The 26,206-nt window shown below is 46.1% G+C and overlaps 1 protein-coding gene across 2 annotated transcripts; it reads left to right on the top strand.

Annotated features, from left to right (window-relative positions):
* The first annotated feature begins 1,107 nt into the window (after window positions 1–1,107).
* On the top strand, window positions 1,108–12,521 carry LOC106676956 (hepatic sodium/bile acid cotransporter). Of its 2 annotated transcripts, none has more exons than XM_024805259.2 (8): window positions 1,108–1,314; window positions 3,691–3,884; window positions 5,565–5,651; window positions 6,615–6,727; window positions 6,813–7,017; window positions 10,081–10,259; window positions 10,431–10,630; window positions 12,093–12,521. In XM_024805259.2, exons 2-8 carry the CDS (start codon window positions 3,696–3,698, stop codon window positions 12,143–12,145), a joined length of 1,026 nt encoding a protein of 341 aa, XP_024661027.1. In that variant the 5' UTR covers window positions 1,108–1,314; window positions 3,691–3,695; the 3' UTR covers window positions 12,146–12,521. The 2 variants fall into 2 exon arrangements, with proteins under 2 accessions (XP_024661027.1, XP_024661026.1); XM_024805258.2 differs by having other exon boundaries at window positions 1,111–1,314; window positions 3,660–3,884; window positions 12,093–12,514.
* The last annotated feature ends 13,685 nt before the right edge of the window (window positions 12,522–26,206 follow it).

The following is a 26,206-nucleotide window of genomic DNA, read 5'->3' on the forward strand; positions in this document are numbered from 1 at the left end:
GTCACAGCGGCAGTACAGCAGCCCCTGTCCTGGGTTACCCTCTGGACCAGGGTGACTTGTTCCTCGACACTGATGCCAAAGATTGTTGGATCGGAGCAATCCTTTTCCAAGTGCAAGGGGGCGAAGAGCAGACCCTGACTTATTGGAGCAGGTGGCTGTCAGCTACCGAACAAAACTACTGCACGACCAGGCGAGAGGTTCTAGCAGTTGTGGCATTCACTTCCCACTTCAGACAGTATCTGCTGGGTAGGCCATTCACTGTCCAGACTGACCATAGCAGCCTTTGCTAGCCTTAGAGATAGGGCGAGAAGTTCAGCCATCAGGGAGGGGCTCAGAGTAGAGCAGCAACTCTTCCACATCGAAAGGCACCAGTTGAGGTGGTTTGGGCATCTGAGAAGGATGCCTCCTGGGTGCGGTGTTCCAGGCATGTCCCACCGGGAGGAGATTATATCTCTCAGCTGGCCTGAGAACGCCTTGTTCTGCCGGACAAGCTGGAAGGTGGCTGGGGAGAGGGAGGTCTGGGCTTTCCAGCGGCTGCTGCCCCCGCAACCTGGTCCCGGAGAAGTGGAAGAAGATGAATGGATGGGATGGACCAGCAACATACAAGATATTTGTCACAATTTTGTATATAAATAAAAAACAAACAAAAGCTGATATATATGTATATATGACATTTTGCAGAGAATGTCACAATTTATTAATAAAAACACAGTAAATAGTGGTGACAAAATTGGGCTTGAAGGCCTTGAAGGCCTGATTTACTCCTTGAATCATACATTTAATTTATCTCTGAGACAATTAAAAAAAGAAGAAACAGACAAAAATGAGAGGTTTGGGGGTAAGTACATGGACTCGAACACCACCAACAACAAGCCGCTCTGGTCTTTCGGGAGCTTTCAATTGATCGTGATTTCCACCCATGACTTCACATATAATATCCAAGTACAGCACACACACAAACCACTCCAGCTGTACAGATACCAAACACAATATGTAGATTACTTGTGGTCGGAACAACATATATGTTCTGAGATGAAAATATTACTTCTAAATAGAGGAGACATTATTTAAAAACTAAAATAAAGTGTCTTGTAGTGCTATAGTATTATAATATTCTATTTTATTTTAGTTTTATTTGGAGGAGGATGGTCTCCTCTGTAGGTGCTGAAGTCAGCTGTGCACTAGATGGCACCTGTGGACAACCAGAGGCCTCCATGTGTCATTTGAATCATATAAAAGGAGTGGCAACACAAAAGGAGTTTATTTTATGACAAAGAGATGAGAGCAGAGCAAAGGAAGAATCTGACCTAAAAGGTAAACCAAGCATTGAATACACCTGTAAACATATCTGTCAACTGTTTATTTCTTGAAAATCATCGTGAGTTTTTTCATTTTTTCTGCTTTCTGCAGAATAACTATTAGGTTTAGGTGTGCAATTCTCACCTGCAGCAAACTCCAGAAGTCAGTCTTGACTTTTTTATGAAGCATTGGTGGGCTATAGTGTTTTTTCATACAGCACAAAATGAATAGAAAACACACATGTGCAATCTTGTGAAAGCAATTTGTGTGCACACAGCATGTGGACAAAGGAGTGCGCAATTTGAAACAATTAAATGCTGCGTGTTGTTTCTCAGTAGTGCACAGGTTAACCAGATTGAAGTAGCTTCCAGTGAGGAATATGCATTGTTTAGTTAATTACTTAATTAGTTAGTTAAACATGTTGTACCCAAGTGTTAAAAGTCAAGAAAAGATTCAGTGTATTTGCACCGTATGTATGTATGTTAGAAATGGAGAAGAAAGTGAACTTTTAAATCACTTGAATTAAATTCCTGCAGGACATGTTCTGTTTCTAGCTTAAATTAACTCTGCGCCATTCCTAAAATTACTTTTACTGAAACATCAGCTTGTTCCGCATGATCATTTTGACACAGCCAACCTTACATAATCTATCATGTAGTCGTCTTCTAACAAATGGGACGAACAAAGGTTATCTTATCTGGTAATCTTATCTTTACATTGGGAAGCAAAATCTGAGTTTACAGCACCATATATGTCTTGAAAGACGTTCCAAAAGAACTTTGAGGCATTTCAAATTTTGACAGTTTGCAGCACATGTAACTTTGATTTTCAAAGCTGGCAAAGTTTTTGTATTGCAATTAATTTTAAGTGGTGTCTAAATTCTGGGTAGTCTCAAGGATAGGAGACAAACTATACTGTAAGTAATTTTAAGTATTGCATAATGTCTTGTTAATTTTGTGGAAAATCTCTTCATCTTACAGTTGTTGTTTCAACTTGTAAATGCGTTATCATTTCCGAGATGTGGGCTGTATAATGGAGCAGAGTAACATTGCTGGTTTCTTACAGGAAAGGAGACCCTCCTTTGTGAACAGTGATTGTAAAAAACAAACAAATTAAATTAGACGTGGCTCCATCATTATAAGGTCATAAGCCTGCAAATTTTGTTGGTATTAAGTTTTTCTTAAACTTTGGTAAGGGAAAACAGTCCTCAATCTCATGCACATCAGTGTAGTGAGTATTAAATACAGATGTTAAAAAAATGATGTAAAAGGTCAAATTATGCATTTCATAATATGACCAACACCCTGGAAAATACAACATATTTTCAGAGTAAGATAGGAAAATATTGTTTGTTTTTCTGCAAAATTACCATGAAATTAGAGAATACTTCAAATTACTTATGCACAACTTAAGTTTACTTACAGTATTATTATTTCCTTGTTCATGTAAAAACATAAACCCTTTATTCTGGTCTGCCTACATTTAAGTATTTAAGTGCAATTACATTATAATTTTAAATGTAACACATTGGAATTTCATTTAATTACAGGGGAATTTCCCCCTTAGCTGCGAGCCATATTATAAAGTGCTATCCATAAAACCCCTAATTATCAATCTTGTTTATTAACACGGGCTTCCTGCTTCAGTCTCGGTGCATGCTGATGTAAAACGGGGTGTTTGAGTAAGAAAAATGATCACGGCAAAACACAACACAGGTCCTGAGAGAAAGGCAGAAGACCAGTGCTTCAGAAACCAGTTAATCCTAGTATGAGATGTGTTTTAAGTATTCCAGAGTGTACTGTTGCAGTTGTTGTTTCATCCCCGAAGTGTCAGCTGTTAAACTTTAAACTCGATCAATTTGAACACAAAGTTCTTAGAGGGCATTCAGGTGTGACACTCTTACAGAGAGCGCACAGAGATTTTAAAGTGGCTTTATTTATTTATTTTATTTTTGGACAAATTAAAGTGAAATCATTCTCTGTATTGAATAGTCTTTACTACAGTGCTGTAACATATGCCAGATTTGACAGAACATTAAACCAAGCATAACAAACAAAAGTACATATACATGAATTTTCTGCATTTATTTCAGCAATTTATTGGCTTCTTTAGGTTCTATTACTTAAATACAGCTTAACAAACTGCATCTGAAAATTATCTTACCACAGCTCAGAATCTATATCGTAAGGATATCTCAATAAGACAGAGTGTGAACTTCCTGCTAGAGAAGTTTTCTTCACTAAGTTTAAGGACTGACTTAATCTGAGCACAGAATGTAAACAAACAAAGATGCTGGTATTCTGCTTAACTCTTACTCTGCTCTCTGTTGTTCTTCTCCACTTGTGGTTTTTCACTCACAGCTCAGAACCTCTTGTTTCTTCTGATTTGAAGGCACCATGAACAACACAGCAAACCTGACCTCTCATCAAGATTTGTGGCGCAATGTGACAGTTGGAAACACCACCTGGGTTTACCGTCCTGCTGTGAACTCTGCTCTTAATGATGCCATTTCAGCAGTGGTTATAATCATAATCATCATCAACATGGTTTCACTTGGATGCACCATGGAGGTGTCTAAGATCAAGGTGACCAAGATCAGCAGTGAATGCGAATGTATATGTGGTTTGTGTATATGCAAAAAAGCATTGTGACAAAGCTTGAAAAAATTACACGTAAGCAGGATTTTCGAGGATGTCCTTATGCCTGACAACACATTCCAGTTCCTGCAAGGAAATGCTGGCCATGTTTAGATAAAAAGGATAAAATAAGTAAATATGGTTAATGTGAAATTCTCACCACATGTCGGCAGCAAACCATGCAATCCATTCATGAGAAATGACACAGGGATAAAAGTTGTAAACACATAAACATGAAGAAAAGGAGGTGCTAAAAGCTGTGGAAAGTCATGACGCCAGCTGAAATCAGTAAATAGAAAGCAATCCTGCAGCTTAATGCAAACTAATTTCTGCAGTTTCAGTCCCAACTGAGCCTATAAAAAGGTGTCTCATTACCAAGGTGTCACACAAGAAACATAAGATGAAGGGTAAAACCAACAAGATTTCTCAAGACCTTCGCAGCCTTGTTGTTGCAAAACATAGTGATGGCATTAGTTACAGATAAATGTCTAAACTAGCGAAGGTTCCAGTGTTGCACTGTAGGGGGCATAATTTGGAAGTGGAAAGAACATAATTTCACCATAAAATGGACATGACCAGGTGCTACCAGACAGACGAGTGAAAATAAACATCAGAAGAGCTCAAGTCCAAGAGTCAAGGACAGAAAGACCTGGAATCAGCAGGTACGATTGTTTCAAAGAAAACAATAAGTAATGCATTAAAACACCATAGTCTGTAAGCATGCTCATGAAGCAAGACTCCATTGCTGATGAGAAAGCATTTTGAAACATGTTCAACGTTTGCTGAACAAAATTTAGACACATCTGTGAAATACCGGGGGAATATAATTTGGTCAGACCAAAACAGAACTCTTTGGATGCCGTAATGCACACCATGTTTGGAGGTCAAAAGGCACTGCACATTACCCTAAAATCACCATACCGACAGTGAAGTTTGAAGGTGGGAACATCATGGAGTGGGGGTATTTTTCAGCACATGGCATTGGCATGCTTCATATAATTGAAGGAAGGATGAATGGAAAAATGTACCGGGACATTGTTGATGAAAATCTGCTGTCATCTACCAGGATGATGACGATAAAACAAGGGTGGACGTCCCAAACACAGATCCAAGGAAACTCTGTTAGTTATGGATATGCCTGGTTTAAATTTCTTTGTGTGGATTGGATGGGTTGTTAGTGACATCTGCCTTTGAAATGATGTCAGTACCACCTTTAGAAATATATTCACTTAGCAAATTGGTAAAGTGTTCAATACTTATTCAATACTGCCTTTGAAATGGCAAGGTGTCACCTGAGTGAGCCGGAATAGGTGGCAAGAGTGAGGCAAGACTATACTTCTCTGCTCCGACTGCTGCCCCATGACCTGAACCTGGATAAGCATCAGGAAATGGAAGGAAGGAAGGAAGGAAGGAAGGAAGGAAGGACGGACTGATTATTTTTACTCAAACTGGAATAAAATCTTCAAATATTTACAGATACAGGATTTTGGAATAATACTTATTGCTATGAATACAGAAAACTGAAAGTTTACCTTTTTGAATTGAAATGAACTTTTTAACGTTTTGAAGTGTGTTTATATATCCAGTAATATTATTTCTGATCAGTTTTCTAACTCCTTCTGTTTCCAGTATCACATCATGAAACCTAAGGGGGTGGCTATTGCAGTTGTGTCCCAGTATGTGATCATGCCTCTTACAGCCTTTTGCTTGGCTAAGGTTGGTATTACGTTAAATAAGATTAGAAATAATACTTCATATAAAGTTAGTTCCCCACAAAATTTTTGAAGAGATTCATAATAAAAATGAGAAAACTATATAAACTGACTTAACCAGAAAGAAGATTAATATTGAAACAAATCAATTTAAAAAAAACAAAAAGCATTTTCTTTTTCCATGCTGTCGGCATACTTCACAAGCAGAGCATTCTCACTCCCGAGGCGTAACATGTCGACGTTTTGTCACGTCCCCCGGCGTTCCTGAGGAACGCGAAAGGAGACCTTCGGCGTTCTTATGGTACGCGGCGGGTTATGGCTGGAATCCAGTGCAATGACGCTCCCGCGGGAGTAGACATTCCAGCCCTGTATTCCAGCCCTAAACCTAACCTTATCCCTAGCCCTGACCATAACCTTATTCCTGACCTTAACCAGGACTTTAATGATGTTAAATAGCGTGTTTCTAAGCGATTTGAAGAAAAAGAGCGAACATGTGTAGGTTCAGTCCAGACGGTTCTCATATTTCCTCTTTTTCCGAGGTCGTCATTTAGGAACGTGGTGGGTAGCCGAAAACGTAATATGGTGACGATTTGTCACCTAGCGTAAAATGTTACGCTTTGGGAGTGAGAATGGGTTGTCACAAGAGCTCTCATTTTGGGTAATAAAGATCTTTATGATATAAAGGGGCCTGATTATTCATGATTTTTTTATGTGAGGAAAATCATTTTAAATTCAATTCTGAATTTAACAGGGAACCAATGAAGAGAAGCTAATATGAGGGAAATTTGATTTCTCTTTCCAGTGTCATTTAGTACTCTTGCTCTTCACCCTATAATACATAGTGGCCCAATATAATTGAATTTGTGTTGCTGTACCAGTATATAACTGACACCAGATCAGCACTTGTATCACTGTTAAACCTTGTTACTGGCACCCTGTAAGAGGTTATTGTGATTTTGTGTTACAGGGGTTCCAGTTGAGTGATATAACAGCTGTGAGTGTTCTGGTCTGTGGCTGCTGTCCTGGAGGACAGTTCTCCAACACATTGACTCTGGCACTAAAGGGGGACATCAACCTCAGGTACACATGGGAAGTTATATTCTTGTAATACATTTATATTAAAAATGTAATTTGAGGTGATCATAACCCTTGTCTTTCCCTTCAGCATCGTGATGACTTCCTGCTCCATGTTGTTGGCTATGGGTATGATGCCTCTCCTGCTCTACATCTACTGCAAGAGTTTCCCCAGCGTGCGGAACGCTGTCCCGTATGTTCAAATCATCTTATCGTTGGTCTTGACCCTTGTCCCGTGTGGCATCGGCATCCTCATCAACACCTACAGGCCACAGTATTCAAAGAGGGTCACAAAGGTTTGTGAAGAGAATGAAGGTCAGACAGATCACTAGAACTGATTAACAGTGTTGATTAATCAGTTGGTGCAGGGATGACAAATAATGACTTTAATAACTGATATTTGTTATATTGTTTAACAAAAAACAAAAGACAACAGAAAACCTGTGGATTCTGTCATCTTAAATATTAGGATTTACTGATTGTTTTTCACTTGACAGACAGAGAAATTGAATAACTCTAGACATCAAGCTGTGAACTGATACAATTCCAGAGACTTGATAATTCGTAAGGCTTTGGAGACTTTGGACACACATCAGATCTCCAAAGAAAAAAGCATGCTGAATATCTATAATAATGTTAAATGGGTAATGTGTTAGGAATGAAGAAATTCCATCTGATGGAAACGAGAATCATTAACCTATAGAGGTGAATTCAAAGACACCCGAAAATCAAAGAAAAAAGAATATGTAAAAGGTTAGTGCATTTTGCTCAAATTTCATTGTAGTTTGTAGCTTGTCTAAGGATCTCAAACAAATACCTAATGGTAGTCAGAGTGCTGTTGCCTAGCCTGTAGAGGTCTCTGCATTCCTTTGATAAGCCCCCGCTAACCATCACTGACCCACCTGCTCTCATCTGTGAAAAGCACAGGGTGGACCTGCCAATTCCGGCATTCCATGGCAAATGTCAAATGAGGCTCCACAGCGTCAGGGAATGAGCAGAGGTGTCACGGTCTGCGGCGGGCGGACCGTGTGTGGGAGTGTGAGGTTCCAGGTGCAGACATAGACGAAGAGACAGTACTGAACTTGAAACGAAAAGCGAGCCTTTATTTGGGCTGATTAACGTGGAAAACAACAGAAAGTACAGAGGCAAAACTAAACTAGAAGCTGAACTGGGAAAACTAAGAACTGACACTAAACTCAGACAGCAGGGAAAGTGAAGACAGGGTGACAACGATGCATATGGGAGACTACTATGAACAGTACTCTGTGCTGGAACAACAAAGAACTATGAAACGTATACTGTACACGTAAGCAATATGACCAGCACAGAGTCCTGAAACCTGGCGTAACATGGGGGAAGTTGAACAGACGACGCGGCCACGAACAAAGGAAGACTGAGGACTTAAATACACACATGAGGTGATCAGGGGAAGTGGAGACACATGAGAACACAGCTGACTAGAAGGAAACATAATGACAATACAGGGGAGAGTAACACTAACTACAATGAACAAAGAACACCATACTCTTTCAAACTAAAACAGGAAACACAGAGACATAGACATGGAGATAGAACATGAACTTAACCTAACCAGAGACATGAAACATGACAGGTAGACACACGGACCAGGGAGAGATGACAAAAGGGACTAAGAAACCAAGGACTAAACTGCAAACTAGAAAACAACTAGATGCGTTAAACTACACATGTGGATATAAAAAATATATATTAGAACTTAAACACTGGGCCTCATGGCCCAGTACCGTGACAAGAGGGCCCACTAGAGGACGTCTGGCCCTCAGGCCACCCTTATGAAAGAGACATTCACACAATTTTATAGGGCTCTGACAATGCTCATCCCGTTCCTCCTTGCACAAAGGAGCAGATACAGGTAGAGCAGGGGAAGCTACCTGAACGCTACTCCCACAGAGGTCATTATATTTTTAATAATTTTACATCTTCACTCCGTACAACACTCTAGCTCCTCTGGAAAAAAGAAAAAGACTCAAATAGGAAGTACTTGACTCCCTGGTATAACTTTCAAACGGGCATCTTAAAGCAGATAACTCGTAGGCTGGAGAGGAAATGGTGTCTCACTCATTTACAGGATCAGCCAGGAAAATATTTTTTGGCTCAATAAAAAAAGAGGATTTAAAATCCTCCTGATCACATACAAGGTCTTAAATCTTGAATCGACTTTTAAGACTTCGTAATACCATTTCACCTTAATAGAGAACTTCTGCTCTCAGACTGCAGGCTTAGTTGTGGTTCCCAGAGTATTTAAAAGTAGAATGGGAGGCAGAGCCTTCAGCTGTCAGGCTGTTGCCTCTTCTGTGAAACCAACTCCCAGTTTGGATTCGGGAGATGGACACCCTCTCTATTTTTTAAGATTAAGCTTAAAACTTTTGACAAAGCTTATAGTTAGGGCTGGATCAGGTGATCCAGAAGCCTCCCTTAATTATGCTGCAATAGGTCTAGGACATAGGTGTCAAACTCAAACTGGCCTACTTACATTTGGCCCGTGAAGCCATACCAAATTACTATCAGAGAGGGCCTACTGGTATTATACAGCTAATATATATATTGTTTAGTATTAAGCTTTGCTTGAGTCCATAAGAAAAGATTCATTCTCATATCTGGAGGAATAAATATATTTCAATAAATATTAACGTTAGCCCGCGACTTTGTTCCAGTTTTGAATTTTGGCCCACTTTGTATTTGATTTTGACACCCCTGGTCTAGGATGTTGGGGCTTCTGATGAAGTGTTTCTTCTTTACTTACTATGTGTTTATACACCACTCAGCATTTAATCATTGGTTATTATTAATCGATGGCTTGTGACTTTGTCCTGTTTTCCTCCTCTCAATCCGAACTGGTCACAGCAGATGGCCACCCCTCAGTGATCCTGGTTTTGCCGGAGGTTTCTTCCTGTTAAAAGGGAGTTTTTACTTTCCTCTGTGGCCAAAGCGATTGCTCATAGGGGTCATATGATTATTGGGGTTTTCTTTGTTTTCAATGTATTATTGTAAGGTCTTTACCTTACAATATAAAGTGCCTTGAGTTGCCTCAATTCAACTTGAGTTTAGTTGAATTGACAACAGTCAGAAATGATGAGGTTGGAAAAATCCCAATGGCCTCCATTTCTGTTTTGAGTGTTGTCTTGTTGATTTCATCAACATCCGAGCCACTAAAACCAATTAACAACCCCCTCTGCTACTTAACTGATCAGATCAATATCCCAGAAGTTTCATTTACTTGATACTATACTCTGAAAAGTATTCCTTTAATTTTTTGAGCAACATAGAACCGAAAAAGAAGTCAAACACTGATTTATTCCCTCTCTTGTTTCTGTTGTTAGGTAGGCATGATTATCTTGCTGATTTTTACTGTGGTGACCTTGACCTTAGCTATTATTGCAAACGGACGCTACATCCTGACTGTGCTGTCTCCTTCACTCTTGGCCATCGCTGGTCTCATGCCTTTGATAGGCTACTGCTTTGGATATGTCTTCTCTGCGATCTTCAGACTCAGCCAAAGGTAGGTTATTTGGTTATTCAGTCATTGATCGATATTATCGACATTGATGATCCTATGAGGTTTGGAAAAATATATAGATAGATCTCTCTCTCTATATATATATAGAGAGAGACAGACACACAGGCAGGTAGATAGATATGACTTGTAAATAATCCTTCCATATGCCTTCAGGGAGCGGAGGACCGTTTCCATGGAAACAGGCTGTCAGAATATTGTGCTGTGCGCCACCATATTGAAGGTAGCCTTCCCTATCGAAGTGGTGGGTCCTCTGTATCTATTCCCGGTAGTCTACTTTGTGTTTCAGTTCTTCGAGGCGGCGATGATCATCATGCTGTTTTGGTGCTACCAAAGGTTCAAGAAAAAGGAGAAAGGTAAGAGTGACAGCAGGTTTCAGAGGTTACATTTTACCACAGGCCTTTTATTACACAAGATAAAAAAAAAACAAGAGTTTACAGATGTCTGGCTGATCATTATTTCACAAAAATTCAACTGTGAATTGATCAAGTGTGGGTTGACTCACTGAACTACATCCAGGTTGCAGCATCTCAGATTGGAGGTGTAACTACAGGGGTCCAACAAAGAATGGCCATCTCAGGGACAGTTACAGGAGGGTTTGCATTACTGAAGTTGCCATATTTCAAATATATTAGATTAAACATCGACCGTGGCTCAGGGGGTTGGGAATCGCATCTGTAACCGGAAGGTCGCCGGTTCGATCCCTGGGCTCTCTGTCCTGGTCGTTGTGTCCCTGGGCAAGACACTTTACCCTACTTGCCTACCGGTGTTGGCCAGAGGGGCCGATGGCGCGATATGGCAGCCTCGCTTCTGTCAGTCTGCCCCAGGGCAGCTGTGGCTACAACTGTAGCTTGCCTCCACCGTCCAAAGACATGCAGCTTGAGGGGATAGGTTAATTGATTAATCCAAATTGCCACTAGGTGTGAATGTGCGAATGAATGTGAGTGCGAATGGTTGTCTGTCCCTGTGTGTCCAGGGTGTACCCTGCCTCTCGCCCTATGACAGCTGGGATAGGCTCCAGTGCCCCCCGCGACCCTGAAAAGGATAAGCGGAAGCGAATGGATAGATTAAACATTTTTAAATTTTGTGTTTGAAGAAATAGTACTTTTAGCACTACACAAGCATAGAGCAGAAAAATACAGATATATTCTTTATTGTACCTTTATGGGCTTGTAAATTGGGCGATACCTTCTAAGGTACTCTTGTTGTTCCCTTTCATGTTGTAGGTTATGGTGACCAGTCTTGAACCACTAATGGCAATATTATACTCATGTACTGGTACCCAAACTGACCTTTCTAAAAAGGTGCCACGTTAGATACAGTGTAATTTATTCTATATATTCTCCAGCCGGCTCAGGGAGCGGCAGCTATCTGCAGCGATTGGTTGGGTTGTAGTGGAGGAAGACCTAGTTTACCTAGTTATTCTAGACACAGGAACTTGAATACATAGTACATTACTAAACACACAGTCTGTGGTTGAAGCAGCAGAAAAAAAAGAGGCAGAGAAAATGAACAATTCCACCATCAGGTGTGGATGAGCGAAAACAATACACAAAATTGTGACCTGAGTCGTAACAAACTGCAAGCACCAATGAGCCCACAAAAAGGTTTCTGGCTAAGCGTCTCTGCTGCCTGTTCTTGTTTTCAATTCTACACACGAAAAAAATGGCAAAACGGCGCCAAAACACTCCATAGAAGAATAACTTTGTGATTGTGTTTTGTTTACCAAATTTTAGAATTTTACATCTAACCACAGATTGAGCAACTTTTGTGTCAAATCTTGGTTTGTGTTAACGCATCTGCTTATCTGATCCACAGAGCCTTACCAGCCTGCGGCCACTGGAGAGGATTTGAAAGAGTCTGATGTGTGATGTCAATTACCACTCATATATTTCTCTATTAGCGTGCACTGTTACACCAAAGGGGCTCCAGATGAAGGAGACAAAATCATACAGCTTACTGAACAAACAGAAAAATGTGCAACTGTATTTCTTGATTATTATACCATCTTGTTATGAAACTTGTTAATGTTGCAGTAACTTCATTTACAAAGCACCAGTGAAAAGAAAATCCAGTTTTAAATAAATTTTTGAAAAATTAGAGGTCTCTTTTCCTATGTCATACAAACACAACATTTTAGCTTAAAATAAATTCATTATGTACATAAATGTACTTTTTCCAAGATCTTGTCCACCAAGTACCAACATTATCACTGAGAGAGAAGCTATGGAAGCATCTAAAAGAAGCATCAAAAGTTTCCCGGATAAATAGTTGGATAAATATGTGGAGTTGTCTGTGAGGAATCATCTGCTTCTTAATGTAAAAAAAGATCAGACAGACAGTGATCAACTTCAGACGGGAGAGCATGATGATGTGGTGGAGTACAGGTATCTGTCCATAGAGTGGGTGTACACAAACAGGGGTGAGCAAGGAAACAAATTTATTGATTTAGAGGAGCTTATTGAGTAATAGTTAATATTTTTCCTTTTATTTACTCATTTATTTTCATGAAAGTATTTCCAAGAGGAGGAGCTTCTTTAGCACTTCTTGAGATGCTTAACTCACCTGTGCATTAGATGGCACTTCTGCACAAACAGAAGCTTCCATGTGTCATTTGAAACAGACAAAAGGAGTAAGGAGTGACAAGGAATTGATTTTATGACACAGAGAAAAGCGAAGAACGTGGCCCAATAGGTAAACATAGCATTATATACACCTGTAAACATATTTCTCATGTTTAAACTGCAGCTGTTCATTTCTTGAAAATCATCTGGAGGATTTTGGTCATTTCTTCTTTTTCTGCTTTCTGCAGAGAGACTTCTAGGTTTAGGCGTGCAGTTCTCACCTTCAGCACACTCCAGACATCAGTCTTAACACTTTAATGAAGCTTTGCTGTGCTGTGTTTGTAGTGTGTTTGTGTTTTTGTTTACTTCAACAGAAACAGACATTTGCAATTTATGTGCACACAGCATGTGAGCAACATTTAAAAACCCCTTGAAGATCTCCAGACATCATGCTCTTAGGGAGGTGACGGGTGGTCGCAACTTTTCTTACAGTGGGAGAGGGGCAAGAATGAGCTTGGCTAAAGGTATAGAGATATATGATGTTCTGTTCAATGTTCTTTGTGTAAGAGTGTCTGTGATAGGGTATATAAGATGTAAGGGCGGTGGCCACAATTCAGAGATGATCCTAGTGTTTTGGCTGGGATGTTTCTCTCCATATTGCAATATGTTATTAAACCATTTCAAAACGCTCACCTGGTTTGTTGCAGGTCATTGTTAAAATTTCCATAACAATTTGGCGTTGTCGAGCAGGGTTCCTCATGTTACAGGTATAGTCCTTTAATGAAGGCTGTGGATGGATGTGTGGGACTGCTCCTGGAGGTGTGCGTCTGAGTGAGGGAGAGAGGAAAACAAGGGGATCACGAGTAGCTACAGAAGAAACAGAAAATAAAGGCATTAAAAAGGGAATATAACAACTCCCACAGCAGCCCGAGGTGTGAGCGATGCTCGTTCTGAGTAAATTGTTGGAGCCTGTAGAGATGAGAATATTATTTTACTGTTACTATTCATAACCATTATTATTACTGTTGCATCATTTATGATTTATCATTATCATTTCATTAGAGCATTTATTGAAACTGTTGATGTTACATTAAAGTCTGTATTTCAGGTGTGAGCATAATTACAAAGCATATTTACATGATAATCTTTCATTGCAGGTGCAACCGTAATCATCTTATACAAATTGCATTTTTGTGCTCATTAAAGAGTTGAAGATCGGTCAAGTTAATTAATGGTTTGAAGCTACCGCCGACGCGATGTTCGACCGATCAACTGTGCAAAGTGACCCACAGCTATTGAAAGGATTGCATACATGCTTACAGTACAATTTACCACATATTAAAGGCCTGTGTGCCCTCAGCAGCCTGTTGCAAGTTTGCCTGGTAACAGATGACGCAGAGTAAGGTCATGCACTGAGGTTAAGACACAGACACATAGTCTGCCTGAATACACATACACAGTATTTAGACTTGTTTTGCTCGAAACTGACTGCAAAGTTGTTTACCTGCATACGTGACAGTTTAGTTCTACAAATAATTGAAGTGCAGTAAGTGAAATAACAGGAAGCATCCGGCGGTGGCGGAGGAACAGAGGAAGGAACTGTTCTTTTTTAGAATATGTCCTAGGAGGAATTACTGAAATTGATGCATGTTTTTTATCTGCTTGGACGCACAAGGGGCGTTATATTTCCTGATACCCTGATGTTATATATATGACACCCCATTTATTGTTCGGAGAAGATCGATGCTGTTTGAGTGATCGTGCTCGGCTTCCCACATATATGTGGGAAGCTATTGACAGAAACAATAAGCTCTGTAGTGGCAACCCCTTCATCACAGGCATGGAACTAACGTCAATGGCAAGCGTAGCAGCAGCCAATATGACAGGATTTGAAGCTGCATGGCATCTCACCCCGCCACCTTCAACTCACACCAACCCTTTCTTAACACCAGTAGCAAAGCAGAATGCAGTGTGTAGCGAGTTTAAGCAGTTTCAGTACTCAGATTGTGAAGGCCCTGGAAATATTACATCTACACCACTTACAGTGGGACAGCATGGCACACATGATCACCTTTCTTGGATTATTACATCCCCCTCATGCAGCCAGCCATTCACCGCCATGAACTGTACGTGCAATGTCCCTATAAAACCACAGTTTACTGAGCCAGAGAAGCTACATATTATGCCAGGTACACCCCAACCTGCCCAATTCAGCTATGAAATGCCAGCTCAGGGCTACTTTTTCCCGACACCTCGCATGGTAACACCACCACCAGCAGGGGTGTGTGGGCTTTGTAAGCATGGCCATGGCCACAGTTCAAAACAAGCCATGCCAGGGCCACCAGCACTTGGAGAAGCATCAAGTGCTGGTGGTTCACACAGTTGTGCAGCCTCGCAAACCCTCTAGCATCCCGATCAGAGTCTTTAACCCTTGGGCTACAGCTGTTACCGCAGTGGCTGGGGTTCTTCAGCCTGTGCAAGTCCTGGAGAGGTCGGGGAATCACCCACCAAGGGTCTTGGCAATCCTCGAGATTGATAGCACTGCCCCTGCTTCTGTGCCAAACCATTGGCAGACCCTGTATGCTGAGAGCAGCCCCGGTTTCACACACGTTTCCCATTGCGGACTGACAGGCCTGCTGAGGTCCTATGGTGATGTCTTCTCCACTGGCCCAAATGACCTTGGTCGCATCAGTGTCATCCAGCATGACATCTTGACCATGCCAGGGCCACCAGTAAAGCACTCGCCATGCAGGATGGCAGGAGACAAACAAATAGCGGCCGACCAGCAAGTACAGCAGAGCCTGGAGGCTGGGTCAGCTCAGCCTAGCAATAGCAGCTGGGCTGTTCCAATTGTGATGGTGAAAAAGAAAGATCAGAGTCCCCGACTGTGTGTGGACTATAGACCACTAAATGAGCGAACTCTTAAAGACGCTTAACCCCTGCCACGCATCCAGGATACCCTTGACACGCTTTCTACTGCCAAGTACTTCAGTACACTAGACCTGACATCAGGATACTGGCAGGTAGAGATGGCCTCCAGAGCCCGATAAGATAAGATAAGATAAGATAAGATAAGATAAGATAAGATAAGATAATGTAAAGAGATGTACTCTAAAACACTTCTTCAGTTGAGAATCAGAGAAGAGAAATACGCAGAATTTCTTGCTAGCAAGGGCAGCCTCCAGAACTGAGACTCGCCCTGAGGAATGCCCTGGTCCTTTATTTATATGCTTCAGTGAGCGTTTGTTCCATACATTGAAATGTGGAGGTGTACGTGTGTGTGTGTGTGTGTGTGTGTGTGTGTGTGTGTGTGTGTGTGTGTGTGTGTGTGTCCATAAATGACTTCCCTAAACCCTAAACCAAAAGGCACTTAGACTAAGACAGATATAGCTACGTTAATCCTACCGTAAAACAATAAGACAAGGTACGACCTCTCCCATGCTCCTAGGATGTGGGGGTGAACGCCAGAACACCCTGGAATGTTACAGACCTCCTAAGATGAGACATTCTTTCAATATGCCACCAACTATATACTTCTAAACACAAGTGATTACATGCAGTATTCTACCATATGCAAACTTATGTCATTAAAAGATTATACTAACTACTAAGTACAATTTTCCATTGACATTCCCTCCTGTTGTCAGTATAACTATAATATATCTAAGTGAGATATCAGTATGTAACACCTTGTTGTACATTTTCTGTCACATCGTCATTAGTCACACAAAGTCTTCATGTTACAACAGGTCGGAGTCATTATCATCACTTGCCACGGCTGTATATGCAGCAACAGTAGAAAATATTATGCGGTTAATCATGAGTTTTAGACATGGCAGGACGCATGTTACAAAGACACAAATTAAAAGTAAAATTATTTCAACTCCTTTTAGCACCTGTAACCAGGAGCCAGTGTAAAGCCAGGAAAACCAGTCACTTGTATCACTTACATAGTCCTGATTTTGGGCCTGCTGGATCTGTCTCAAAGCATTCAGGGCGTCAGTCATGTCATGTTCAGTCATGTACATCGTCCGGTATGTAAGTGCAGCAGGTGTTATTGAAGAGGATACAAAGTCCCCCTTTCTCTGCTAGTATCATGGAGTAGTTCTTCCCTGGGAGTTGGTCCAGGAACACATATAGTGTCGGGTGTGTTGACGTACTGGCATATGAGAACAGACATAATAGTCTGGATTTGCAGATTCTGTCTTTGTCCTGTCGTGGATATACTTATGGCTCTTCTACTGTCCATCCTCTGTAGAAAAACCTCCTCTGTGGAAAGGGTGCTGGGTCCAGTTATCTTACTGCTGTTATGATCCCAGCAGTCTTCAGTCTGCCATCGTATGCACAGTATAGTGACACAGCATTAGGTGATTGTGGAATATACGAGGCACAGGTACACGCACACGCAGGTTGTTATTGCCAAGTTCCACATTTATTCACACGTTTCACAGGTTTATGCTTTTCACATAGACTGACAGCTCATTCCCAGCTGACGTGTGTCGCTTTTTCTCTCGCCACCGCTCTCCGTCTCACTATAAAACAGGGGAGGGAAAACCATCGTCAGTCCATAATCACCATCAGCTGTTCTTACCGGCGTCTCCCGTACCGCCCCGTTGAGCCCACTGCACCACTCCTCCCCTGCAGCCGTGCCCGGGGCCCCGCCTCCGCCACACACCCCCACCGCCCGACTGAGGCCGGGGAGCCGTCCGGCCGAGCCAACTCCCCCCCCCCGCGAGCGAGAGAGGAAATCGGCCACCGCCATCTGCGCCCCCGGCCTATGGACCACCTTGAACTTAAACGGCTGCAGAGCCAGATACCACCGGGTGATCTGGGCGTTGGCATCCTTCATGCGGTGGAGCCACTGCAGCAGGGCGTGGTCCGAACAGAGGGTGAAAGAGCGCCCCAGGAGGTAATAGCGAAGGGAGTCGACCACCCACCGGATAGCCAAGCACTCCTTCTCCACGGTACTGTACCGTCTCTCACGCTCTGCCAGCTTCCGGCTGATGTAAAGGACGGGACGGTCAGCCCCCTCACCTGCTGGGACAAAACTGCCCCCAGCCCCCTGTCCGAGGCGTCGGTCTGCAGGACAAAAGGGAGGGAGAAGTTAGGCGTGTGAAGCAGTGGCTCCCCACAGAGAGCCTTTTTCACCTGCACAAACGCCGCCTGGCACGGCCCCATCCACTGGACCAGATCCGGGGCACCCTTTCGAGTGAGATCGGTCAGGGGGCTGGTCAGCTGCGCAAACCCCGGCACAAAGTGGGAAAAAACGGGCCGTGCCCAGCCAATCCAGGAGCTCGTCGACCCGGGGCATGGGATAAGCATCAAAACGTGACACTTCATTCACCTTGCGATAGTCGACACAGAACCGTATAGACCCATCCTTCTTCACCACCAGAACGATGGGGCTACACCAGGCGCTGTGCGACTCTTCTATCACCCCCATTCTCAGCATTTCGGCCAATTCCCTCTGCACGATTTGCCATTTATGCTCAGGAAGCCTGTAGGGCCGTGAACGCACCGTCACGCCAGGCTGCGTTACAAAATGATGCTCAATGAGAGACGTCCGGCCGGGCAGGGGGGAGAACACGTCAGCAAAACGCTGTTGTAACGCGACAACGTCCGCTCTCTGGGCCTGTGTGAGATGGTCATCACAAGGGAGGGAGGCGGGGATGATGGAATTTGGCACCTCCGGCCCCAACTCATCTCTCTCCTTAACCAGGCTTACCAGAGAAGCGGTTTCAACCTCTCTCCACGCTTTAAGGAGATTGAGGTGATAAATCTGCGTGGCCCCTCCCCTGTCCGACCGAGCGACCTCATAGTCAACGTCCCCGACTCGCCGTGTGACCACAAAGGGTCCTTGCCACTTGGCGAGCAACTTCGAGCTGGAAGAAGGGAGTAATACAAGCACTTTGTCTCCTGGTGAAAATTGCCTGAGTCTAGCCCCTCTGTCATACAGGCGTTGCTGACGCTGCTGCGCCTGGAGCAAATTCTCCTGTGACAACCTCCCCAAAGTGTGGAGTTTTGCTGTCAGGTCCAACACGTACTGAATCTCATTCTTGGCGGGGCTCGGACCGTCCTCCCAGCTTTCTTTAATCAGGTCAAGCACCCCACGTGGCCTCCTGCCGAACAGCAGTTCAAAGGGAGAAAATCCCGTGGAGGCCTGGGGCACCTCCCGCACTGTGAATAACAGAGGGTCTAGCCAGTGATCCCAATTGCGTTCATCCTCGCTAATGAACTTACGAATCATGGACTTCAAAGTCTTATTCAGCCGCTCCACCAGCCCGTCCGTCTGAGGGTGGTAGATGCTGGTCCGAATAGATTTAATTCCCAGTAATTCGTACAGTTCCCGCAGTGTACGAGACATAAACGACGTGCCCTGGTCAGTCAGTATCTCTTTCGGGATTCCGACCCGGGAGATGACCTGAAACAGTGCCTGCGCCACACTCTTCGCAGAGATGGTGCACTGCTTCCGGGTACCGCGTTGCATAATCCACCAGGACTAATACAAAGCGGTAGCCGCGTGCACTCCGGTGAAACGGCCTGATGAGGTCCATGCCAATGCGCTCAAACGGGACCTCTATGAGTGGAAGCGGACGCAAAGGCGCTTTTGGTATGGCCGGCTGATTAACAAGTTGGCAGTCCGGGCAGGACGCGCACCAGCGGCGCACATCCGCTCGGATGCCCGGCCAATAAAATCGGGCCGTTATTCGCTCCAGAGTTTTTTCGTATCCCATATGCCCTGCCATGGGGTTATAATGAGCCATGACCATAATGAGCCGCACAGATGCCGGGGCAGGAGTGCTGGAAGTGCGGGCAACTGGGACACCTGAGGAGGGACTGTCCGCTTATGGAAGTGGGGCAGGTGTTCCGTGTTGCCGGTACCCCAGCGCCTGTCTACTCGGCCTCCGGCCGCTGTCCCCGGGCTCCCCTGCTCTCGCGGCAAGGTGGTCCTCCGCCAACGTCACCGCCACCTCCAGACTCGCGGGCCGGTGGCACCAGACCATCTCGCAGCCACCGGCAGCCCCTCCACGAACTGCTCCAGCACCACCTTGTCCACCAGCAGCGTCTCGCCCTCCGACGATCCCAGCTGCAGCCAGCGCACCGCTGCATCGCGTAGCTGTCGGGCCCAGGCGAACGGTCGATCCGCCGCGGGGCCAGCCTGCAGGCTCGGAACCGCCGGCGATGATCTTCGGCGGTGAGCCCCAGCCGGTCCACCACCGCTCGGCTCACGTCCCGGAAACAGCTCCTTGAAGCCGGCGGCAGACTCAGGGCTGCCATTTGGGCCTCCCCAGACAGCAGGGGGAGCAGCAGCGGAGCCCACTCCTCCTGCGGCCATTGGCAAGCCTCTGCCGTGGCACGGAAAGTTTCCAGGAAAACCTGGGGGTCGGTCCCCCTCCCCCATCCGGGGCACCGCCACCGACAGTGGTGGGGGCTGCGGCTTGGCAGCGGCCCCTACCAACCGCTCCAGTACTTGCGTCTGCCGGTCCGTCCGTTCCTGCAGCGCAGCCAGGTGGGCCCGCTGGTCCGCCGCCTGTTCTCGGCTCATCTTCGCCATCTCCGCCAGCATCTGCGCCAGATACTGCAGAGGCTGGGCGGGTGGCGCGGCCTGTGGGTCGGATATCCCCACGCCGGCCTTCTCCTGGGTTTCGGCACCACTTGTGGAATATACGAGGCACAGGTACACGCACACGCAGGTTGTTATTGCAAAGTTCCACATTTATTCACACGTTTCACAGGTTTATGCTTTTCACATAGACTGACAGCTCGTTCCCAGCTGACGTGTGTCGCTTTTTCTCTCGCCACCGCTCTCCGTCTCACTATAAAACAGGGGAGGGAAAACCATCGTCAGTCCATAATCACCATCAGCTGTTCTTACCGGCGTCTCCCGTACCGCCCCGTTGAGCCCACTGCACCACTCCTCCACTGCAGCCGCGCCTGGGGCCCCGCCTCCGCCACAGTGATGTTCATAGCAAACTGCTGTTATCACCACCATAGCTTCTGGTTCCTGTGCTTTCACAGAATCATGATGCCATCCTTAGACTCCCCCTGCGCTGTCGATGGAGCTTGGCACGCTCCCCTCATCCTTCAGGTGCCCGTCCGTTGTCCACAATCTCCTCTGTTGGCCTCTGGAAAGCCCCCTTGGCACAGCTCTCATTCCAACGCAGTTTCGTGGTCCTTGCTGTGGCTCCAAAGTCTGATCTCATGATGGGCCCCGACCAGCTCGACCTTTGACCTCAACCACTGCCTGGGCTTTCAGCTATGCCTGGAATGGTTCTCGCTTCTCACTGGGCCTCTGAAGATTTCTCAGGAGATTACTGCTGCACCTGTATTTCCTTGCTAGGAGGAAAAACTTCTATTTGGAGAGCATGTCAACAATCATCAAACCACATTCTTTTTGTTCAGTGAACTTCACTTATAGGCCATCAAAGCCTCATCTGAACATGGATGCACCACTTGCATAGGTTTAATACCTGTAAATGAACTGTTAATCACACAAATCGCTGCAAAAATCATATAAAACATAATTTAATGTTAATTTATTGTTTCATGTTAATCCTGGACCCCTCCTCTTGACGCATGGACACTCCCATGAGTCAACTCATCAAAACCAGATTCCTGTCTTAAAGAAAAAGGTTAGCTAGATCACGTCCCAGGCAACATCAGGGCGTCTCCTCCTCTGGAGCGGCACCACTCTGGACCTATAATCCTGCAATAAAATATGTTAGTGTGTTTTGCATATTAAGTTTGCTTAACACCTAGCTCTGCCAGGAGCCTGCATACACACCATCATGGCCTAGAAATCAAGATCTGAAAGTGAAATCAAACTTCACACCTATAAACAATTGTATCATAAGAGTAAAAAGCATTCAGCATCAGCAAGACAAGTGTCATGTGCGGGTTTTCTCAATTCAGTAAACTACAATTATTTCCATAATTTGCCTCAGACATGGATCATCCCATGTACTCAGTCAACATTAATGTAATCCGTGACTTCTCTTAAACAAAGTCACTCAACTCATCAATCACTATGAGCTCAAAAGTGGCCAGCTAATGAGCCCCATATTAAACTATTCCATAAACACTGCACATCTGTTCAATTGTCACTTGTCTGTCTGTGCTGAATCTTTTACAAGCACTCTTAAAGAAAAACAACATTAGCCAAACACACGATTCATACTGGTTGTCAGGTGTCGGCCATCCAGGTTCCAGAGGAGCTGTGAAAGGTCATAATGTTAACACTCACTGTGGAAAAAGTAACAATGGTCTCATCACAGTATGTCTCAAACTGTATTAATTTCTCCCCAGTAACATTCACATTTTCTCCAACATTCTCTCAACAACACAGTGTAATTTCATCATCAACATATAGCCTGTAACTACAATTTTCTCCATACAAAATCTCAGAAATCCTGTAGTAGAAAAACATTAACTAGTCCTCTTATAAATCACATGATCAAACACATGAAGAACTGTAATGCTGTAGAAAAGAAAATGCAAATGTTAGCGCTGCGCAGGCGTATGCATACTTTGTCACAGTTACCTCTGTAAGCAATACAAGGTAGTGAATAACACCCCTGGTAGTTACACAGACACAGAAAGTGGCATTTAAAAGGTTAAATCGCCATGCAACCTCGGATGTTGCTGTCATCTTTCTGCTCCTGTAAAAAGAAGCACATAAATTCATCTGCACCTTTGTGAGGTGGGGGTTAACCTTGAGTCGTGGTCAAGTCTTGTCAGCTTTTACCAGTCAGTCAGTTTGTTTTTTTATTTCCATTCATTCTGTCATGGTCCTGGGTCGGTGACCCAGCGCTTTTAGTTTGTTACCATTTTCTAGATGATGATTGTTTAAGTTCTGTGTTATTTTCAATCTGCCTCTGAGTCTGCGTCTGTATCTGTCTGTCTATGGTGTCTCCCCATCTGTTTGTGAATCTGTCTGTTTAGTTCAATGTCTTGTCTGGTTCCATGTATCTGAGTTTCCTGTTTTATTGTGAAGGTCCGTGTCGTATGTGAGTGTGATCAGTTTACGTTTCCCCTGTCCCGTCAGCCCAGATTCCTCCCAGCTGTGTTGCCCTCCTGTCTCTCATCCCCTGATTACTGGTGTGTGTATTTAAGCCCTGTGTGTTCTCCTGCCTGTTGCCGGTTCGTCTGTGTAACTCCGCGTCAGTCTGTGTTCCTCGGTGTCCTGCTTGTCTCTCTGCCTCTCTTCCCTTTTTGTTTCATCTCAGGTTTGTCATTTAGCTTTCCCAGTTCAGGTCTTTAGTTTTGTCTTCCCTCTTGCCTGTTTTGCCTTCTCACCACTGTGTAAATAAACTCACTGGCATCTCATCCACTGCCTGCATCTTGGGTCCTTCTTCTAACTCCACACAGCTCGCCTCGGCAGCCGTGACAGTACGAACCGGCCAAATATGGACCCAGCAGCATTCGCACCTTCCAAGGAGCTTCGGGAGGAATTAACCGATTCAGTTTCCAGATGGACTAATCTGTGGCTAGAGCATGAGGGGGAGGAATTTCGTCATGCTCTGGAGGCCCGAATACAGCGGCTAGTTTCCAATCACCCCTGGTTGCTGGATTCACTTCACCCACTCCTACAGGACTTCATCCTCAACACGCTTCATCTTCACCCTCCAACTGTGACAGCTGACCTGCCTGGCTTACCGGAAGATTCTCTCCCCAGTCCACCAGAGGACTCTCAGCTGGACACAATGCCGCCCGATCAGTCGGCTTCCCCCTCCTTCCGGGCAAAACAGCGGTCACGCCGCCGTCATCCTTCGCTTGCCAAACCAGCTCTCGGGGTCAGTGAGAGTGACGGTTTCATGTACATGCAGCCCCCCAGTGGCCAGCTCACACCAGCCCAGGCTTTTTACAAAGCACTGGGAATCATCCTCATTCCACCCAGCCCATCCACCTCACAGCAGGAGCAGCCACTTCAGAGCTGCCTCGCATCACCGCCCGCTTCCCCGGCCGCTCTCGCCCCTTCTCCCAGGCGGAAGCGACGTCCGCATGGCCGTCAGTTACCGGCGGATTCCGTGAGTCAGGAGCGCAGTGTTTTTTCTGCTCCATCTGAGCGCGCATTCATGAACACTCTGTCAGTTTTTCCTGAATCTAGTAATTCAATACCAGTCAACTCAGGGTTATTCAAATTTGAAAAGAGTAATTCGGAAACTGTTAATTCTTTGTCTGATACTCCAAGGTCCGTTAACACTCGCTCTGAGGATCTAGAGGACTGCTTTCATTCTGCCTCTTCCGAGTCCTGTGTTATGCCAACCCGGACTTTCAAACCGAAATCTGGAAATAAGAAAGACTATCTACCAGAAGCTCAGTTAGCCGCCCGGCCAGAAGCTCAGTTAGCCGCCCGGCCAGAAGCTCAGTTAGCCGCCCGGCCAGAAGCTCAGTTAGCCGCCCGGCCAGAAGCTCAGTTAGCCGCCCGGCCAGAAGCTCAGTCGCCACCTCCACCACCGTTGTCATCACAACCATTATGTCAGTCACCCTTAGTCCAGCCTCCTGTTCAGCAGCCGCTAGCCCGGTATCCTGTATCAATTGCTCCACCTGTAAAACAATACAAGTCAATTCAACCCGAAAAACACCATTCCTCGCCCGTCCATTCCAAGCAGAGGGACACACCTAATAATAATGTCAACACTCCTCAAAGGCTGGCCAGTTCTGAAACTGAGGTGCACCCCAGGGCCTCCCCAGAGGCTGGGTTTCAGCCCCCAGCAGACTCCGGACCCCTGGAGGTTAAGAAGCCAGCTGAGGGCCGCACCCGGCTGTCGCTGCCTGAACAGCGTCGATGCTCTATGCAGCTGCAGCCTGCTATGTGTTTGCCAGAGGCCACCGTGCCTGCTGGTCCTGTCCTGTCCCTGCCAGAGGCCCGTGTGCCTGCTGGTCCTGTCCTGTCCCTGCCAGAGGCCCGTGCGCCTGCTGGTCCTGTCCTGTGCCTGCCAGAGGCCCGTGCGCCTGCTGGTCCTGTCCTGTGCCTGCCAGAGGCCCGTGCGCCTGCTGGTCCTGTTCTGTGCCTGCCAGAGGCCCGTGCGCCTGCTGGTCCTGTTCTGTGTGTTCCAGGGGCCCCTGTGCCCACTGGTCCTGAGACTGTTCTCACTGGAGGGCCCGAGGAGCCCGTCCAGCCTTTTGCATCATCAGCTGGGGGGCCCGAGGAGCCCGTCCAGCCTCCTTCCTCGTCAGCTGGGGGGCCCGAGGAGCCCGTCCAGCCTTTTGCATCATCAGCTGGGGGGCCCGAGGAGCCCGTCCAGCCTCCTTCCTCGTCAGCTGGGGGGCCCGAGGAGCCCGTCCAGCCTCCTTCCTCGTCAGCTGGGGGGCCCGAGGAGCTCATCCAGCCACCAGCTGCTCCACCAGCAGCCTCATCCACGCTTGCAGCAGCAGTTTCATCCATGCCGCCACCTGCTGCAGCGCCTCCGTCTGCATCCTCCACGCCATCGCCTGGTCCGGATTCAGCCTCCTCAGCGTCGCCTGGTCCAGCGCATGCTTCGGCTTCATCCGCTTCACCTGGTCCAGCCACTGCTTCATCCTCGCCTGGTCCAGCCTCCGTGTCTTCATCCTTGCCTGGTCCAGCCTCCGTGTCTTCATCCTCGCCTGGTCCAGCTCCCGCATCACCTGCAGTGGCCTCCTCTTCAGCATCAGCTGCTTTGCCTGGTCCAGCTTCAGCATCCTCATCAGCTGCTTTGCCTGGTCCAGCTTCAGCATCCTCATCAGCTGCTGCCTCGCCTGGTCCGGCCTCCGCTTCTGCTTCAGCCTCGCCTGGTCCGGCCTCCGCATCCTCATCAGCCTCGCCTGGTCCGGCCTCCGCATCCTCATCATCCTCATCAGCCTCGTCTGGTCCAGCCTCAGCTTCCGCCTCGTCTGGTCCAGCCTCAGCTTCCGCCTCGCCTGGTCCAGCCTCAGCTTCCGCCTCGCCTGGTCCAGCCTCAGCTTCCGCCTCGCCTGGGGCTGCAGGGGCCACGCAGCCTTCAGGTCCCCTACTACCACCTCCACATCTTCGGTCATCTGCCAGGCCGCTTGTTGGGCATCTCCGCCACCGTGGACGCCCTCCTGAACGCCCTCCTGAACGCCGCCACTGCCTTCCGCGTGGCCGGCCTCCGGACTTGTTTCCACGCCGCCGTTGCCGTCCGCACAGTCGGCCCCCAGAACTGTTTCCACGCCGCCGTTGCCGTCCGCACGGTCGGCCCCCAGAACTGTTTCCACGCCGCCGTTGCCGTCCGCACGGTCGGCCCCCAGAACTGTTTCCACGCCGCCGTTGCCGTCCGCACAGTCGGCCCCCAGAACTGTTTCCACGCCACTGCCTACTGCGTGGCCGGCATCCGGACCTGCCCCGTTGCCATTCGCATGGTCGGCCTCCTGAACTTGACCATCTGG

This window comes from Maylandia zebra, linkage group LG15, assembly GCF_041146795.1.
Source record: "Maylandia zebra isolate NMK-2024a linkage group LG15, Mzebra_GT3a, whole genome shotgun sequence".
NCBI classification, from domain to species: domain Eukaryota; kingdom Metazoa; phylum Chordata; class Actinopteri; order Cichliformes; family Cichlidae; genus Maylandia; species Maylandia zebra.